Below are 17,852 nucleotides of genomic sequence, written 5' to 3'. Positions count from 1 at the left end.
ACCGGAGCTAGGGATATAGCTCAGTTGGTAGAGTGCTTGCCTTGCAAGCACAAGGCCCTGGTTCAATCCCCAGTACCTCAAACAGGAAGAAAAAAAAAGAGAGAGAGAGAGAGAAAAGAAAGAAACAAGCGGCTTCAGACCGCGCCCCCTTGGCACCAGGCACCGACTCCTTGCATGTTGTGAGCGGCATAGGGGCAGATGTTCAACTCCCTTGGGACCATAGGTCCCTTCGCTAGTGACTATGTTTCATTACCCTTTCAGGTAGTTTACCATGCTTACAGGCAACTATTGTTGTAGGTGTTAGGTTTTTGGGGGCGAGGTACAGAGTAGCACTAAGCTGGCGCACATGGCCTGATGGCCTTTAGCAGGACTGGGCTCCTGGTGAGTTAGCCCTAGACTTTTCAAACACCCATCTTGCTTCCACACGTGGCTTCTGCCATTGGTTCTCTCCCCCCAGCACCCTGATATGACAGAAAAAAGCAATTCCATTCCAGAAAATTTGTAGGCAAATGGAGGCACCTGGTGCCCTGCCCAGAACCTTGACGTGGGAAGCTATGAAGCAGATATGGTATTTACATAAAGAATTTGCAGATTTCTGGTCAATTCCCAGGTTGGCTGAAGGTTTAATGTCAGCACCGATGTTATTCGAAGGGTTTTAAATAGTAAATTTGTACCCACTTTGGAACAGAAACTGAAGCAGGATCAAAAAGTCCTTAAGAAAGCTGAGTTTGCCCACTCACTCCGGCAACTCCAGGGCTGTGGAAATACCTTGAAGCCACTTGCCGCAGGCCACTCTGTATCAAGCTCTTTACTGATGCCAGGGGATGAAGCCTCATCTGAGGGTCAGCATCACAGTACAGCTTTGACAGTGATAGAGTCAAAAACTCACAGTACAAATGCAGTGAGACAAAAGGGAAGAAATAAAGGAATACAGGGTTTGAAGAAGGGAGCTTTATGCCTGTCACTGAAGGCATCAGAGAGAGCTGCAGAAGTACTCCAGTGATTGCGCCGACACCAGAAGAACTGACAGTAGTGGATTGCCAAGTGACGAGAAACTGGAAATGTTGAAGACGGGAGCTAGGAAACCAGAACTTCAGCAGCAAAGTAGTACAGAGGGGATGGGAGTTCTTTGACAGCAATGGAAACTTCCTGTAGAGAATTTTAGTTGGGGCCTGGCTTGTGGAGATGCCATGTGAAACACAGCTAGACAAATATATTTGGAGCTGCCAAGATTTCTGTATGTGGATAGCCACTTTGGAATAGGAGGAATTGATGAGCCTGGAATATGGACAGAAAGAGCTGCGTGGTTATTGTTTATTTGTGGTTATTGGTTATTTAAGCTTCTTGGATCACTGCTCCCAGTCTTTGTATCTTCAGTAGTCCCCCTTATTGCTTAACTTTTGTATACTGAAAATCAGTATTGTTTCTGTGATACTTGCCAATAATATGTTTGGGAGGAAGTTAAAAGTTTGCCTTCTGACCTCATTTTTTTCCTGATCATTGAACACTGACAGTTTTTGAGTTGCTTAGTAAATAAAATGGAGGAATTCGTGTTGCAAAAAAAAAAAAAAAAAAGAAGGAAGTTAACAAAAGAAAAAAGTAGGCCCAAATCTTCATCATATCAGCTTAAGACCTGACTTCCTTAACAAGGCTCCTAAAGCACAAGAAGTAAAATTAAGAATCAATAAATGGGATGAATTCAAACTAAAAAGCTTCTTCTCAGCAAAGGAAACAATAACGTGAAGACAGAGCCTACAGAATGGGAAAAAATATTTACCCCACGCACCTCGAATAAAGCACTAATTAATCTCCAGGATATATAAAGAACTCAAAAAACTTAACACCAAAAAAACAAATAACCCAATCAATAAATGGGCTAAGGAACTGAACCAACACTTCACAGGAGAAGAAATAAAATCAATCAACAAACATGAAAAAAAAAACTGTTCATCATCTCTTGCCATTAGAGAAATGCAAATCAAAACTGCTCTAAGATTTCATCTCACTCCAGTCAGAATGGCAATTATCAAGGATACAAGCAATAATAAATGTTGGCAAGGATGTGGGATAAAGACACACTCATACATTGTTGGTGGAACTGCAGATTGGTGCAACCACTTTGGAAAGCAGTATGGAGATTCCTCAGAAAACTTGGAATGGACCCACCATTTGACCCAGCTATCCCACTCCTCAGTTTATACTCAAAGGACTTAAAATCAGCATACTACAAGGATGCAGCCATAACAATGTTTATAGTCGCTCAATTCACAAAAGCTAGATTGTGGAACCAACCTAGATGCCCTTCAGTAGATGAATGGAGAAAGAAACTGGTATATATACACAATGGAATATGACTCAGTCATAAATAATAATAAAATTATGGTATTTGTAGGTAAATGGATGGAGTTGGAGAATATCATGCTAAGTGAAATAAGGCAATCTCAAAAAATCAAAGGCTGAATGTTTTCTCTAATAAGTGAATGCTGATACATAACAGGATGAGGGGGTAAGGGAAGAATGGAGGACCTATAGATTATTTAGAGGGAAATGAGGGGAGGGGAGGAAAGATGGTAGAATAAGACAAACATCATTACCTTATGTACATTTATGATTATACAGATGGTGTGACTTTACATTGTGTACAACCAAATTAGAAGTTGTACTCCATTTGTGTACAAAGAATCAAAATGAATCCTGCTGTCATGTACAACTAAATAGAATAAACAATTAAAAATATTGTCAAGTATATAAAAAAAAAAAAATGAAGGCAGGTGCAGTGGCACACACCTGTAGTGCCAGCTGCTCTAGAAGCTGAGGTGGAAGGATTGCTTGAGCCCAGGAATTCAAGAGCAGTCTGGGAATACAATCAGACCATCTCAAAGGACAACAGAGTGCTGGACATGTAGATCTGTGATAGAGTGCTTGCCTAGTCTAGTGTGAGGCTCTGGGTTCAATACCCAGAACCACACACACAAAAAAAAAAAAAAAAAAAAAAAATGGAAAGAAGAAAATGAAAACTGTTGGTCTTCCTCCCAGTTTCCTGGTTTTTCCCTCCCCAAGGCAACTCATAGAAACTAATCTTTCCCTACCTTTACCTGGCCCTAAAGAAATTCTCTGACCTATTTTGTCTGAAAATAGTTCACAAGACCCATCTTATTCCAGGAGTTTCCCTTCCCATACCCTTGAGGAAGAAATACTGCACAAAGAGGCCAAGAAGAAAGAAAATGAATAGACAGGTCTTGCTGGATTTTCCCACCCAGTCTATTAGCAATCAGGCCTATGCAATAAACACCAAAAACGACAGGTTGGAAAGTTCCTTAGAAAGCTGAACACATGGTGGTTCCTGGAGGTCATATACCTAGATAGGAAGTTGAAGCTCTGTATCCCTTCCCACCCTATGTATATCTTCTTGTACATCCTTAATAATAAACTAGTGTTATGGTTTTCATCCAGAATATTTTTTAAAAGTACATGTGTTAAAGGTTTGGTTCCCAGTACAGCAATGTTCAGAGGTGGGGGGCCTTTGGGAAGTAATTGAATCATAAGGGCTATAAACTCATCAATGGGTAAATCTACTAATAGATTCCCAAGTGAATGGAGTAATGGGAGGTGGCGGAAACTATAGGAAGTAGGAGCTAATTGGAGGGAGTGGGACTTTGGGGGCATGCCCTTGGTAACTGTATTTCATCCCTGCTCCTCACCTCTCACTCTCCGCTCTACTCTCTCCCCCTCTCTACTTTCAGGCTCCCATGAGGTGAGCAGCTGTGCTCCACCATGCTCTCTTTGCATACTCTGGTCCATGAGAATGAAGCAAGTTAACCATGAACAAAACCTGTGAAACCATGACCCAAAATAAATCTTTTCTCCTTTGTTTTTCTCAGGTATTTTGTAATAGCAACAAAAAGCTGACACCACTGATAAACATAAGTAAATGTTTCCTTGAGTTTTGTGAGCCTCTCAAGCAAATTAATCAAACCGAAGGAAGGGGTTGTGGGAACCCCAACCTATACTGAGAAAAATCCCAATTTTTTCAACCAGAAGCACAGATGAAACAACCTGGGGCTTGCAACTTGCATCTGAAGTGGTGAGAGAAGGGGGAGCAGTCTTGGGGACCAAATCTTCATTCTCAGGGAACTGATCTTATTTCCTCACAGTGTCAAAACTGAACTGAAATAGAGATTACTGAGCTGGTGTCCACTGCAGAAGTGCTTCGTTGTTTGAGGGAGGAAATACCCATGCCTTGTGAAGTCACGGAAGTCTTCTGTGTTGATTGTGGTAAGAGGAAAGGAGAAATAGATAATTTGTTTTTTCGTGATTTTTACAACAACCCATAGAATGGAGAAAATATCTGCAAATCACAGATCTGGCAAGGAACTGATACCTAAAATATATATAGAGTGCTTACAGTTCAACAATAAAAAGACAACCCAATTAAAAATAGACAAAGGAGGCTGGGGTTGTGGCTCAGTGGTAGAGTGCTTGCCTAGCATGTGTGAGGCACTGGGTTCAATACTCAGTACCACACATATAAATAAATGAATAAAATAAAGGCCTAACAACATCTAAAAATTATTTTAAAAATAGACAAAGGATCTGAATAGATATTTCTCCAATAAGAACAAGGAAAGATGTTTAGCATCACTGACCTTCAAAGAAATGCAAACCCAAAACACAATATTACTTCACATACAGTAGAATGACTGGATCACAAATAGATAATAACAAGTGTTGACAACAATGTGGAGAAATCAGAATTCATATACGCTGCTGGTTGGAATATAAAAATGGTACAGCAACTTTGGAAAACAGAATAGCAGGTCTTTAAAAGATCAGAGTTGCCAAATGGCCCAGTACTGCTATGATATATATATACCATTAAGTATACAGTCAAGAGAAATTAAAACATATGCCCAAGAAAAACATACATGAGAGCCAGGCATGGTGGCATACACCTGTAATCCCAGCAGCCTAGGAGGCTACAGCAAGAGGATCACTAGTTCAAAGCCAGTCTCAACAATTTAATGAGGCCCTAAGCAACTTAGGGAGACTCTATCTCAAAAGAAAAAAGACTGGGGATGTGGTTCAGTGATTAAGTGCCCCTGGGGTTCAATGCCTGGTACAAAAAAAACCAACGACAACAACAACAAAAAAAACTTATACATGAATGTTCATGGCAGCATTATTTACTATAACTAAAAGGTGAAAATTTAAATGTTCATCAACATATGGAGAAGTAAAATGTGGTCTATTCATGCAATGGAATGACCTGGCCATGAAAAGGAACCAAGTACCACACACTGTCATATGGATGAACTTTGAAAACATTAGGGTGTGGTAGTACAGGCCTATAATCCTAGCAACTCAGGAGGCCAAGAGAGGAGGGTCACAAGTTTGAGGCCAGCCTCAGTAACTTAGCCAGTCCTAAGCAACTTAAGTGAGAACCTGTCTCAAATTAAAAAAAAAAAAAAAAAAGGAAGAGGCAGAAGGAGGAAGAAAGAAGTCAGATAGAAAAGGGCATATATTGAATGATCCTGTTTATAGAAAATATCCAGAATAGGCAAATATGAAACATAAAGCTATTAGTGATGCCAGGGATTGGGGAGGAAGAGGGAAAGTAATTGTTTAATGGGTACAGGGTTTCTTTTTAGGGTAATAAAAATGCTAGAATTGATAGCACTGATGGTTGCACATTATGAGTGTACTTTAAAATGGTTAAAATATGCTGGGCATGGTGACACCCACCTGTAATCCCAGGAACACTGGAGGCTGAGGCAGGAGGATCGGAAATTCGAGGTCAGCCTCAGTAATTTAGCAAGACCTTAACCAACTCAGTGAGACCCTTTCTCAAAAAATAAAAATGGCTGGGGATGTAACTCAGTGGTAAGGCACACCTGGGTTCAATTCCCAGTAATATGCCGCCCCCCCAAAAAAAGGTTAAAATGTTGGGTTTTATCTCAACTTAAAAAAAGAAGAATCCAGAGGTTGAGGCCAAGTTCAAAGCCAGCCTTAGCAACTTAGTGAGGCCCTAAGCAACTTAGTGAGACCCTGTCTCAAAATAAAAAATAAAAAGGACTGGGGATGTGGCTCAGAGGTTAAGTGCCCCAGGTTCAAGCCATTGTACCAAAAAAAAAAAAAAAAAAAAAAAAAAGAGAAAAATAACATATGCTGCTATATAAACCTTGGAAACATGATGAAGCAGTCAATCACAGAAGATTGACCACAGATTATATGATCCCATTTCTTTTGTTTGTTTTTCCTTCTCCTTTTTTTTTTTTTTCTTTTTCTTTTTGCAGAACCCAAGGGCATTCTACTACTGAGCTACATCCCTAGTCCTTTTTATTTTTTTATTTTGAGATAGGGTTTTGATAAATCACCCACACTGTCCTCAAATGTGGGTTCCTCAAACCTCAGCCTCCCAAGTAGCTGGAATTAAAGGCATGTGCCACCATGTCTGGCAAGGAAGAACTTCTAGTAGTGTATTTAATGATGTCATCAATATGCTAACATATCTTTCTCTAAAAGAATTCCGATGATTTATCAAAAGAAAGTGATTATATAGTGGATGGGTGATTATCCTTAGACTCTAGGTAAGGAAGTCCCTGCAAAAAATAAATAAATAAATAAATAAAATTGGGGTGGGGTTGGTGGAGGTGCTGGCAGAGGAGATGGTGAGGGCCTGGGGTCTGAAATCCTTTCCCTGGGTACTAGAGATGGAAAAGGGCATTTTTCTTTCTCACAAAGGCACTGTTTGTTCTACCACTGTTTTCTTCCCTTATTCATTTTATAGGCTAGCTGGGGACCTAACTTCTCCATCTTGCATTATTAAACCTGTTTATAACCAGCGTAACTAACGACCTATCTCTTAATTGCCTCACAGAGTGCACACTTTTCATCTATTTGACCTCTGTACCTTACAATCTTACCCATTAATACTTTGAACTCTTCCCTTAGCCACCTACCACAGCAGTGAATATTTCTTTACAACCACTGCTCCTTATCTTTTCTTCCTCATGCCAACTAAAGGTAGGTGCTCTTCCACCTTTTTAAGATCTTTTCTTCTTTCAGCAATCCCATCTTCTCATGACTTGAGCATGCTCAAACCTCAAACCTTAGTCCTAACCCTTCTCTTCAAAGCCTCTTCCCAACTTTGTTTCTAAAAGGTAAATAATCCACTTTATCTATTTTATATTTATTTTTGTGGTATTGAGGAGTGAACCAAGTGGTACACAACTGCTGAGCTACATTCACAGCCCTTTTTGAAACAGTATCTCCCTAAATTGCCTTGAACTTGCAATCCTCCTCTTTCCAGCTTCCTAAATCACTGGAATTAAAGGCATATGCCCACTACACCCCTCTGACTTCCAAACTCTTTTGATGGACATCTCCAGGAGGATCTCACGCCATCACTTCAAAACTGACACCTGAGTGTGGGGATGGAGTGGACAGAGGACACAGGAGATATACAAGAGAAACATTAAGATTTTATGGTTTTGAGGCTGAGTATAGCTCAGTGTTAGAGCTCTAGCCTAGAATGCATAAGGTGCTGGGTTCAAACCTTAGTGATTGATAGATAGATAGATACATAGATAGATAGATAGATAGATCCATACAGTGTTGGTTTCAAGTCCAGAAATAATGAGACACAGTGGAACGTTCTATAAGATGGGCAAGCAGGTCTATATTCTAGAGGTTGAGGCAAAAGAATCACAGTTTGAGGCTAGTCTCAGCAACTTAGTGAGACTGTCTCAAAATAAAATAAAAAGGACTAGAGATGTAGCTCAGTGGTCAAGTGCTTGCCTAGCACATGCCAAGCCCTGGGTTCAATTTCCATAACCATCTTCCCTCAGCCAAAAAAAGATGGGCAAATGGATCTGATAAAAGGCAACACAAAGCGAAGCACAGTGGCACATGCAACTAGAGAGTTAGGCAGGAAGATTGCAAATTCAAGGCAAGCACAGCCACTTAGAGAGGGTGTCTCAAAATAAAAAATAAAAGGGCTGGGGATGTAGCAAAAAGCGGTGAAGCACCCCTACGTTCAATCCCCAGTACCATAAATAAATAAACAGGCAGCACAGGCTGAGAAACTAGGGATACTTCCACAGAAGTGAAGAGCAAAGGGTGTCCCAGAGTGAAAGGACACATCAGGAAAGCTGATTTGGGGCCTTCAGTGAAATTGTATAATCCATGATGCCTGGGTTTATATTCTTAGTCTTCTCTGTGATCAGTCAAAGCATAAGAACTCATAAAATGTGTTAATTGAATAGCAAAGGAAAATCATAAGTGGGATAACAGGAGTGATCTAGGAAAAAGTGGGGGCAGTGAATTCAGTTAACTCCAACCTCTTGCCAAATGTTCTCAGGTGTAGCCAGGCCTATCTAAGATGACTGATACAATCTGCCTGAGAGGGGAGACTGACCCTCCCTCCAACCCATGTATGACAGTGGGGACTTCCCCACATCTCAGACAAACATATTTACATTATTTTATTCCACTTTGGAGAACCATGCCCCGCAACCACCACCCTTGTCCATCAGATGCAATCAAATCAAGAGTTAGAGATCAGGCTCCACTGTGATTTTGAATTCTAAAATAATGAAGTCCCAGAGTCAGTAATGCCTGGCTGCATGACGATAAGAGGTGTGGCTGAGCCTCTCTTGCGCTTAGCTAGCACCTGTGCAGGCCAGGCTATGTTATTCTTCAGTTCTCTCTGTAGTCAGATGCAAGCATCCATAGCCTAGGCTACCTCTGCTGGGCCAAAACTAGTTTTCTGAACCAGGAGCTCACAGCACCATCCACTCGCATCACCAACGCTATGCCCAGGAGAAGTCCCACGCTGCTCACAATGAAGCCTATGGCCTCAAAAATGAACCTGCAAAGAAAGGTGGAGTGTCTCAGGAGTCAAAGAATAGGCTTAGTCCCTTTTCCCTACAGAGGCAAAACAAGCTTTGTTCATCTTGGATGTTCCTTTTTTTTTTTTAATGTTTTAGTTGGCAATGGACCTTTATTTTATTTATTTATATGTGGTGCTGAGAATCAAACCCCGTGCCTTGCATGTGCTAGGCAAGTGCTGGGCCACTGAATGTTCTTAATTTGCTCTAAGTTTCTCCCAACCACCACCTCTCCTTCTCAAGCAAATCCACTCACTTGGGGGCAAACACCTTCCAGACCATTAGATGCCTGCGGAGGATGGAGGCAGCCAAGGTACAAGCCAGAATCTAAGGAAAGAGATGAGGGTGCTAGTTACTTGGGAAGGGGAGGAAGAAGCAGGGAAAAGGGAAAATTGCTATAGGCCCCTGTGAAAAATGAAAGGAGTTGGAAAGAAGCATGTGTTTCTGGAAAAAACCCTGAGCTAGGAGCTAGGAAACCTAATTCTTGCCCTGGCCCAAACACTGACTCAGTGACCTTGGGCAAGTCACCATTCATTTGTGATGCTACCACTTAGGCTTTGACTCCCAGGGTGGAAGAAGATGTCAGTACATCTTCTGCACCTGGAGAGAAGGAGGAGGCTCCATGATCACAGATTATGAAAGAATCCTGATCATTACCTCAGCCTTTCCAGTATGTCCATAATACCCAAATGCAACTAACATGCAACTAACAAGGCCCAGACCTAAGTTGCAGAGGAAATGATCAAGGACCAGATAAAGAAACAAAGGTACAAGTCTCAAAATTGTCATTTGAGGTCACCAGACTTAGGCAATCTTTTCACTTATCTATACCCGGGTCAAGACTTCCCAGGGTTTTTTTGTTTTTGAGACAGAGTTTCACTATGTTGCCGATTTGAAGTTGGGATCCTCCTGCCTCAGCCTCCTGAGTAGCTGGGATAACAGGCATAAACCATTGCACCCTGCTCTCCCAGGGTTTTTGAAAGTATGAAAGAATGTGAAACACCTGAGAAAAGATTACTAGCTCCCTGATTTCTCCTCCATACTTACCTGAACACCAAGGACAAAGAGATACTTAAGGCCCAGCTGCAGTAGTGCTGCATTAAAGTGGTGAGGCGCATCCCGGAGCCTCATCTCCATCAGTGGCTCCTCCAACTCCTCCTCAGGCCTGACTCTGGCCTCGGCTTCACTCCCTGGGGGTTGCCGCCTCTTCCTTGGCCCTTGACTTTCACATAGGAAAGGCCACAACAGGAGTAGTGGGCAACCTACTGTCTCAAGGAAAGGGCAGGGCTGACATCTATGGAAGACACTGGAATCTGTTCACCCTAGTCCCCAACCACCCTAGCTGGCTCAGGCTCCAATTAGCCTAGGTCAAGGGATGCCAAGGATCTAATGAAACCACATCTTCCCTCCTAAACTCAGGGTTTTCTTTTCTTTCCACAAAGCCAGAGAAAACAAATGAAAGCAAGGGAGGGAAAGCAAAGAGGTACCTGAAAAGAGGAGGTGGGAGGCAAAGGTGTTGGCTCCTACTAGCAAAGCAGGCAGCCAAGTAGAGGAGCCATGACCTTCTGGGAATCCCACGAAAGCTGCATGCCAGTGGATGGCTGGAAAGACAGGTTGGTGGCCTGTGGAGTAGAAGGTCTGTGCGGCCATGAGGGCCCATGCAGACACTGCCTGCCACGGCACAGTAAAAGGACCTGCAGGAAAGGTATACCTCTTTACAATTACATCTCATTCCCTAATCCATAGCCTACCACCCTACCATCACATAAGCTACTTCAGAGATAGCTTTCATACACACAAGCCCACTACCCCAACCTCTCTATAAGACAACACTCTCATTATTCTTTTCTTTGGCACTGGAGATTGAACCCAAGGGCACTCTACCACTAGCTATATTCCCAGTCCTTTTTTTTTTTTTTTTTTTTTTTTGTGACAGGGTCTCACTAAGTTGCAAGTCTTGCCTCAAACTTGCAATCTTCTTGCCTCAGCATTTTGAGTCACTGAGTGAGTCACTATGCCTGGCCACTCATAATTTTAATTCCCTCTGTGGCACAAAGTTCAATCATCCTAATTTGAACCCCACTGTGCTCAATCTTTTTCTTTGTCTCACATACACACAGCTCACTATAATATATTCATAATTTGCCACTTTTATCACTGGAGAGTCAGGAGATGTGCTCATGAGGATACAGCATTTCCATAAGTCCTGGAGGACTCCTTACCTATCACCCCTCCCACCCCCACCACCATGAACTCATTAAAACCAGTGGGAGGGTTTCAGCTTGGCTATAGCAGGTAAGAGAAAGGACATCAGGAAGACCTTCCCAATTGTGTGGGGCATGAGACCATATGTCAAGGTGAGGAACATGAGAAGCAACACCTCCCTGAAAACAAAAGGGGCTGGACTCATATCACTACTATCTTAGATGGAGCAGGGTTGAGATATATATTTACCAGGGGTAGTGATGGTTATCCCAGCAGCAAGCAGATGCAGGAGAAGGAAGCTCTGCAGAAACAGAAGTAGGAACACAAGGCTGATGCGTTCTGCATGCAATAGCAGAAGTGGGAAGGCCAAAAAGGTGAGGGCCATGACCATAGCAGCTGAGTAGATGCTCCCCAACTGATAGGCAGCCACAGTCAAAGGACCCTGAGATTTGGTCCTCTCTAGCCGGCCCCGGAACTCTTCTTGCATGTGTCGGTAAATTTGAGGGACCACATAATCCAGGTCAGCCTGAGAAGTAGGGGGGCCTGAGAAGGGAGTGAGGACAGTCCTGGTCCTTTGGGCACCTGCCCCAGCCTTCACCAACACTGTCACAGGCCTCCAGAGAAGCAGCATGAGTCCTGAAGCAGCCAGCATCACCACTGCCCGAGGAAGCACAACTGATGCCCCAGCAACCAGGGCCCGGAGACGTGGGGGTGCTTCATCGGCCCCCGATGCCAATGCCCAATAGGCAGCAGTGCCCAGTACCATCAGAGGCAGCCCCCAACGCACAAAGAGCACAGGGGGCTCAGGGCTTTTGAGATTACCATAGCGGCGAAGCCACAGTCGCACAGCAACTAATAGGGTCACCAGTGCCCCAACACAAGCTCCGTAACACAAATTTTTGGCTCGACCTCCCACCATGGATGCCAGAGGACTCAGCCAGGGAGAGGAGTGGCAAGCAGGTGTCTCTTCAGGGCAGCGATGAAAAAGCCCAGCTAGCCTTGTACATAAAAGCAACCCAATTCCAAGCTTCAGGGCATATGTACCACTGTGCCGTTGGGGGCCTGTTGGGGAAGAAGAGCCAAGGCGGGGTATTGTGAGCAGTTTAGGTGGTAGAAGCTGGCCCTCCCAGTGAAGCTGGGCAACCAGGAGCAAAATGAGTGAGCCCAAAAGGAAGGGGGTAGCCCTGGCCTCAGCTACAACAAAACTATCAGAGAAGAAGGCAGCCAACCGAATGAGCAGGAGTAATAGGACAGGCCCAGGCATAGGAAGCAGAGTTGCCAGGGGCCTCTTAGAGCCCCAGACAGCCCAGGCTTTCCACAGAAAAGGGAGGAGGGAGCTTGTTGCAGCTATGGTCCCTAGAACCACTGGATCCAGCTTCAGCCCAGTAGTTGTCAAAAATCCAGCATATAGTATGGCTCCACCCAGGCCCCAGGCCCCAGGTATAAGTAGTAAAGGGCGAAAATGGAAGCTTGGGGATGTTGCCCACTGGGATGCGAGTAGACAGAGAAAGCAGGCAGCAGCTAAGAGAGCAGCACCCCCTGCCATGCGGACCAGAGAGAAACGGGCCCAAGACTCGATGCATATAGCCCGAGCTCCCCGCAGGAACTGCTGCAGCTCAGCAATCACAGTCTTCAGTGCAGCCTCAGTCCCTTGAGGGTTCTGAAGAAGCCACTGGTAGTCAGCAGAGGCTTTGGAGAAGAGATTCTGTAGCTGATGAAGCTCCTTAACTTGGAGGTCCTGAGTAGCAGCTGAGTAGGTATGAAGAAATCGGGATACCTAAAAGAAAAGGTCAGAGACCAAGGGGAACAAATCAGAAATATAATTTTGGATACAGGCAAGGATAAGTATTACAAAAAGGGGTACTTGGAAATCAGGGACCCAAACTCTGTCTAACACTGAAAGGAGGGATAATAGGAAGGCAACATGGATATGGAAAGTGGGAAGACTGGACAAAGGACAATGTAGTAGCCATTATGCTTCTCTTATACCCACCCTTACTTTATCACTAAGAAGTCCAGTGCTCTTACATACCTGCTGGGCATTGAGATGGAGAGCTGAGGCTTGGACTAGAGCAGAGAAGTGGGGCTGGGAGTCTTTGCCCCCTGAGAAGAGCTCAGCTATCACCTCCCCAATGTTTCCAAATGGGATAGGCAGGCCTAGCAGCAGGGCCAGTGTGGGCACGAGGCTGACTTGAGGAATCACTTCTGGCTCCTAGAGGGAGAGGATGGGGGTTAATGAGTTCATCAGAAAGCTGAAGCAAGTGTTTGGGATGGAAGGAAATGAGTGTGTACCATGGGTTGAGAATCCCAGGATAATGGATTTGGGAGCCTAAAATAAAGGGATCTATAAGAATGGTGTGATCATGCTGGGTGTGGTGGTGCATGCCTGTAATCCCAACAGCTAGGGAGGCTGAGGATCAGGAGTTCAAAGCCAGCCTCCGCAACTTAGAAAGGCCCTAAGAACTCAATGAGACCCTGTCACTAAATAAAATACAAAATAGGGCTAGGATGTGGCTCAGTGGTTGAGTGCCCTTGGTTCAATCCCAAGTACAAAAAAAAAAAAAAAAAAAAAAAAACCTGTGATCATTATGTAGAATGAATACTGGAAAACAGAAAAGTCCAGGTCTCACCTCTGGTGGGGCACTGGGAAAGAGTGCTGTGGGACTGTACAGAAAGAGTGCAGCCGAGACCTCCAGCTCACTCTCCCCTCCATGGTCTCCATTCACGGTCATCCCGTGGTCCCCAGCCACCACCAGCAGTGTGTCATTCTCCAGACGCTCCACAAGTTCCCTGTGGACCAAGAAATGTGTCAGGGGTACAGATGAATAAAGATCCTTTTCAAAGGCCCATTCACCCCGAGCTATGACTTTCATAAGTATGACCTAGACCTTTGGCAAAGAGACACCTCTTCAACCTACTGTCCAAAGCCACACACTGAGTTATTCAAGATGGATGAGGACCCTAACTTCAGAAAAAGGCCTAAAAAAGATAGAAATCAGCCAGGAAACAGGCTCCAAATAAGGACTTTCTCTCTTGGAACCATACATTCTGAGATTGTCAGGCATAAACCCACTCCCCCAGTCATTAACCCACACTCACTGGATCACCTGGTCCATCTGGCTAAGTTTCTTGGCCATTTCAGGGTGGTGAGGGCCATGCTTGTGGCCACAATGATCCACACCCAGGAAGTGAGCAATCAGCACGTCCCATTCACCACTGTCCACTGTGAAGGGGAGAACACTGAGCATAGGGTACTAAGGCCCACTCATCAACCCCAGCCAGGCTTTGACACTCCTCTATGTCCAGGACAAACACCAGGCCATTTTACCCATGGGAGGTTCAGAATCTATAGACTAAAGCAGCTCTCCCAGTTCCCAGTCTTAGTCAGGGACTAAGTATTCTGGCCCACTGCTCACTGGTGGGATACAGGTGTTCCAGGATGCCATTGTCCACTGTGTGTAGGTCTCTGACATTGAAGGAAGAGAAGAAGAAAGCTTTGGAAAAAGCTCCAGGGAAAAGGTCTTTCCAGGTATCATCTCCCATGAAGACTACACGCCTCCCTGCAGGGACATGTTGGGGAGGGGGTTGGTCAGAGGCGGAGCAGGAATCAGGGCAGGGGAAAAACAGAAGAGTAGATTCTTTAAGACCCATCAGAAATCCCAATCATGTATCCTTAGGCACAGCTATTCTATCTAGCAACCCTTATCTTTTGGGGTCCAAATTTTCCAACAGGAAGGTTTCCCTGATGACGATACTCCACCTAGAATTCTCACTCCCATTCCTAAAAAATGATTTGCTAGTTTTCAGTACCTGGTATCTCTGCTGACCTGTTTTTCTTGGGTATATTCTGCTTTTTCCAAGTCAGTGAATGAACAGGCACTGGATATCCTTACACTCTTCTTCACACTTATAAGTCAAGATTCCTCTTCTCTTCATTTCTCCCTTGCCCCTTTACTGAGAGTTCCCCAAGAGCAAAATCAACATTCCATATAGATTCAAACGTTCACCAAGGACAAAACCCTTTGTCTCCCAAACTGAGCTTTCTACACACGAGGTCCCAATCTCTCTCTCCACCTTCCTAGTCCCCCTATGCCACAACCACAAACATAGCTCGGCACCCAGAGTTCTGGCTCCTGAACTTCTAATAAGTTATCTGCCCAAGTACTGTTGGCTTTCAAAGGGGTCCATACTGACCTGCATTAGTAAGTTGTTTAATGAGATTGTCTTCCATTATGGCATGGCTGGCAAAGTTATTGCCAGCATCAATAAAAGTAGGCAATGAGCCAGTGGTGAGGGCCTTGAGGCGCTGCATGGTGGTGGTGGGGGGATCAACCTGAGATCGGTAGAGTCGGGCATGGTGGGGCTGAATCTCCAGGATCCTTTGCAAGGAGCCTAGTTTGCCCAGGAAGGGCAGGGAGACAGGAGGTTCTCCAGGCACATGTGAGTGCTGGGGCTGGGCAAAGTCAAATCGCAGAGCATCTATTAGCACCAACACAACCCGGGAGAACCTAGAAGCCATCCAGCAGGCCCCAGGCTTTCCTTGGTTTCCCCATGGCAGGAACCCAGGACCTGGGGGCTCTTGGCAGCTGCTATGGTTAGTGAGTTCCAAACGGGTGAGAAGGAAGCCACTGGTGAAGAGGGCAATGCCAGCGTAGAAGAGGAAGCAGACCCAGGCCAGGAAGAGTAACACGGAGACCTTCTGCATCCTGCTAGGGACAGGAAAGGGAATTCATTATTGTGGTGTGAGGTGGGGAGAAATGCTGGTCCCTTGATACAATGTCCAGCTAGAACCACTTACTCTTAGAAGCATTCCTGAACATAAATAGCCCCATAAACAACCCATTACAATGTTCCCCTCCACGAATTACGCCAGTATTTCTGAAGGAGAGGTCCCAGGCTATGGACATCAACCAGGAGCCACTGTTAAAAACGCTATTTCCAGGGCCCACCCTATATCTACTCAGTCAGGATCTTTGCAAGTAGAGCATAAGAATTTACATAGGTGTAACCAAGAAATCCTAAAGCTGAAATGCCAGAGTTCACGAGGAGAACTAACTCCCAGTGACGGTCTGCTCTCTGAAAGGCCTCTCTCCTGGTCTATCTCAACACCCTTAGAGTGGCCAGGGCTTGTACCCCGGGTGGAATCCGGACCCAGCCGATGGCGCCGCCTGGCGGGGACCGAGGGAACGAAAAGGAGGGGTCACACTCTGCTTCCGGGCAGACAGGATAGCTAGATTTCTGACCCAAGGCAAGACCTCTCCCGCGCAGTGGGGTAGGGGCACCGGTCTAAATCCCGTTGGGCCTCGCCGGGACCTAGGTGTCCGCGCAGCTCTGCCTCCACCGATGGCAACCCGTCCTCCTCCTGGGCACTTTGGCCTCGGTATTGGGCAGCCGTGGCAAAGAGCTGGGGCGGGGAGCCTAGGCTCCTTTACTTTGGGTTGACGGCATTGAGGTTTTCGGGAGACCCTGGCTCACCTGCATCGGCGCCCGGAAGTACGGCTGCAGAGCCAGTGGCCGGGCACAGAGGTGCGCGCGTCAGACAGAGCGGCCCAAGGGGAGCCTGCCTCATCGCCACCTGCCGGCGCCTGGGTGAAAGTTCCGCAAGGATGGTAGGGCTTTCAAGAGTTCATCAGATTTAGCAATTGAGAATTGGGGCAAGGGACTAAGCTAGAAGAGTTCAGGGAACCACTGTCCATTCTTCGTTATGATTAAGAGCTTGGCCACTGGAGTAAAACTTATCTAATTCTGCCACTCATTGTGATTATTGTGCATTAGCTATGTCAAGTGCGAATAAAAAGTATTTTCTTTTTTCTAGTTGACTCCAACTGATAGGTTTCATTATTCCTGCTCTCAAAGTCTCTTACCGAATCTTACAATAATAAAAAGGCAAGTAATCCTTAATTTAAAAACGATCAAAAGATCTGAATAGACATTCCTTGAAAAGATACCAAATGGCCAATAAACACATGGAAAGATGCTCAACATCATTAGCCTTGGACTAGGGATGTAATTCAATGGTAGAGCACTTGCCTAGAATGCGGGAGACCCTGGGTTCATTTCCTAGTACCAAAAAAAACCAAAAAACAAAAAAAAAAAAACTAGGATTCAGTCCCTAGTACCCAAAAAAACAAACAAACAAACAAAAAACAAAAAAAAAAAAACAAAAAACAAAAACAAAAATCCATTAAGGAAATACTGGAGATATTACTTCAAATCCACTAGAATGGCTATAGTCAAAAGACTGAGGGCTGAGGGTGTAGCTTCAGGATAGAGCACTTGCTTAGCGCACAATACCCAGAGTTCAATCCCCAGGCACATGCACACACACAATAGTAAGTATTGGCAAAGATGTGGAGAAATTGGAACCTTCATACTTGGCTGGTGGGATTGTAAAATGGTGCAGCACCTTTGGAAAACAGATCATCAGTTCCTAAAAAGGCTGAACAGTTATAGATAGACAGATATAGATATCCAAGAGAAATGAAACATGTCTAAACAAAAAAAATTATCCATAGTTGCCAAAAGGTAGAAACCCAGATGTCCATTACTGATGAATAAACAAAACATGGTGTACTCACACAATGGAATATTGTATGTATACGTGGAGGGTGAAGAAAATGTTCTAAAATTGTGGCGATTGTACAAGTGTGGATATACTAAAATTTATTTTTTTAAAAAATGTACATTCTAAGTGGGTAAATCATGTGTAAATTAAATCTCAATGAAACTAATAAAACAAACACCAGGTATGGTGGTGCA

The 17,852-nt window shown here is 44.5% G+C and overlaps 1 protein-coding gene and 1 pseudogene across 5 annotated transcripts; one reads left to right on the top strand and one right to left on the bottom strand.

Annotated features, from left to right (window-relative positions):
• The first annotated feature begins 354 nt into the window (after window positions 1–354).
• On the top strand, window positions 355–1,263 carry LOC124964081 (neugrin-like; annotated as a pseudogene).
• A 4,926-nt stretch (window positions 1,264–6,189) lies between these two features.
• Window positions 6,190–16,613, bottom strand: Pigo (phosphatidylinositol glycan anchor biosynthesis class O). Of its 5 annotated transcripts, XM_047525645.1 has the most exons (12): window positions 16,569–16,613; window positions 15,288–15,799; window positions 14,510–14,653; window positions 14,193–14,316; window positions 13,724–13,883; window positions 13,126–13,305; window positions 12,646–12,870; window positions 11,343–11,394; window positions 10,376–10,582; window positions 9,936–10,153; window positions 9,145–9,215; window positions 6,191–8,869 (listed from the first exon to the last, which is right to left on the bottom strand). In XM_047525645.1, exons 2-12 carry the CDS (start codon window positions 15,796–15,798, stop codon window positions 8,740–8,742), a joined length of 2,022 nt encoding a protein of 673 aa, XP_047381601.1. In that variant the 5' UTR covers window position 15,799; window positions 16,569–16,613; the 3' UTR covers window positions 6,191–8,739. The 5 variants fall into 5 exon arrangements, with proteins under 5 accessions (XP_047381600.1, XP_047381601.1, XP_047381598.1 ...); XM_047525641.1 differs by having other exon boundaries at window positions 6,197–8,869; window positions 11,343–12,870; window positions 15,288–15,802; window positions 16,569–16,599; XM_047525640.1 differs by having other exon boundaries at window positions 6,232–8,869; window positions 11,343–12,870.
• Between the last annotated feature and the right edge of the window lie 1,239 nt (window positions 16,614–17,852).

Source organism: Sciurus carolinensis, chromosome 14, assembly GCF_902686445.1.
Source record: "Sciurus carolinensis chromosome 14, mSciCar1.2, whole genome shotgun sequence".
NCBI classification, from domain to species: Eukaryota; Metazoa; Chordata; class Mammalia; order Rodentia; family Sciuridae; genus Sciurus; species Sciurus carolinensis.
The sequence above is the reverse complement of the archived record's forward strand: the minus strand, read 5'-3'. Positions and strand labels throughout refer to the sequence as shown.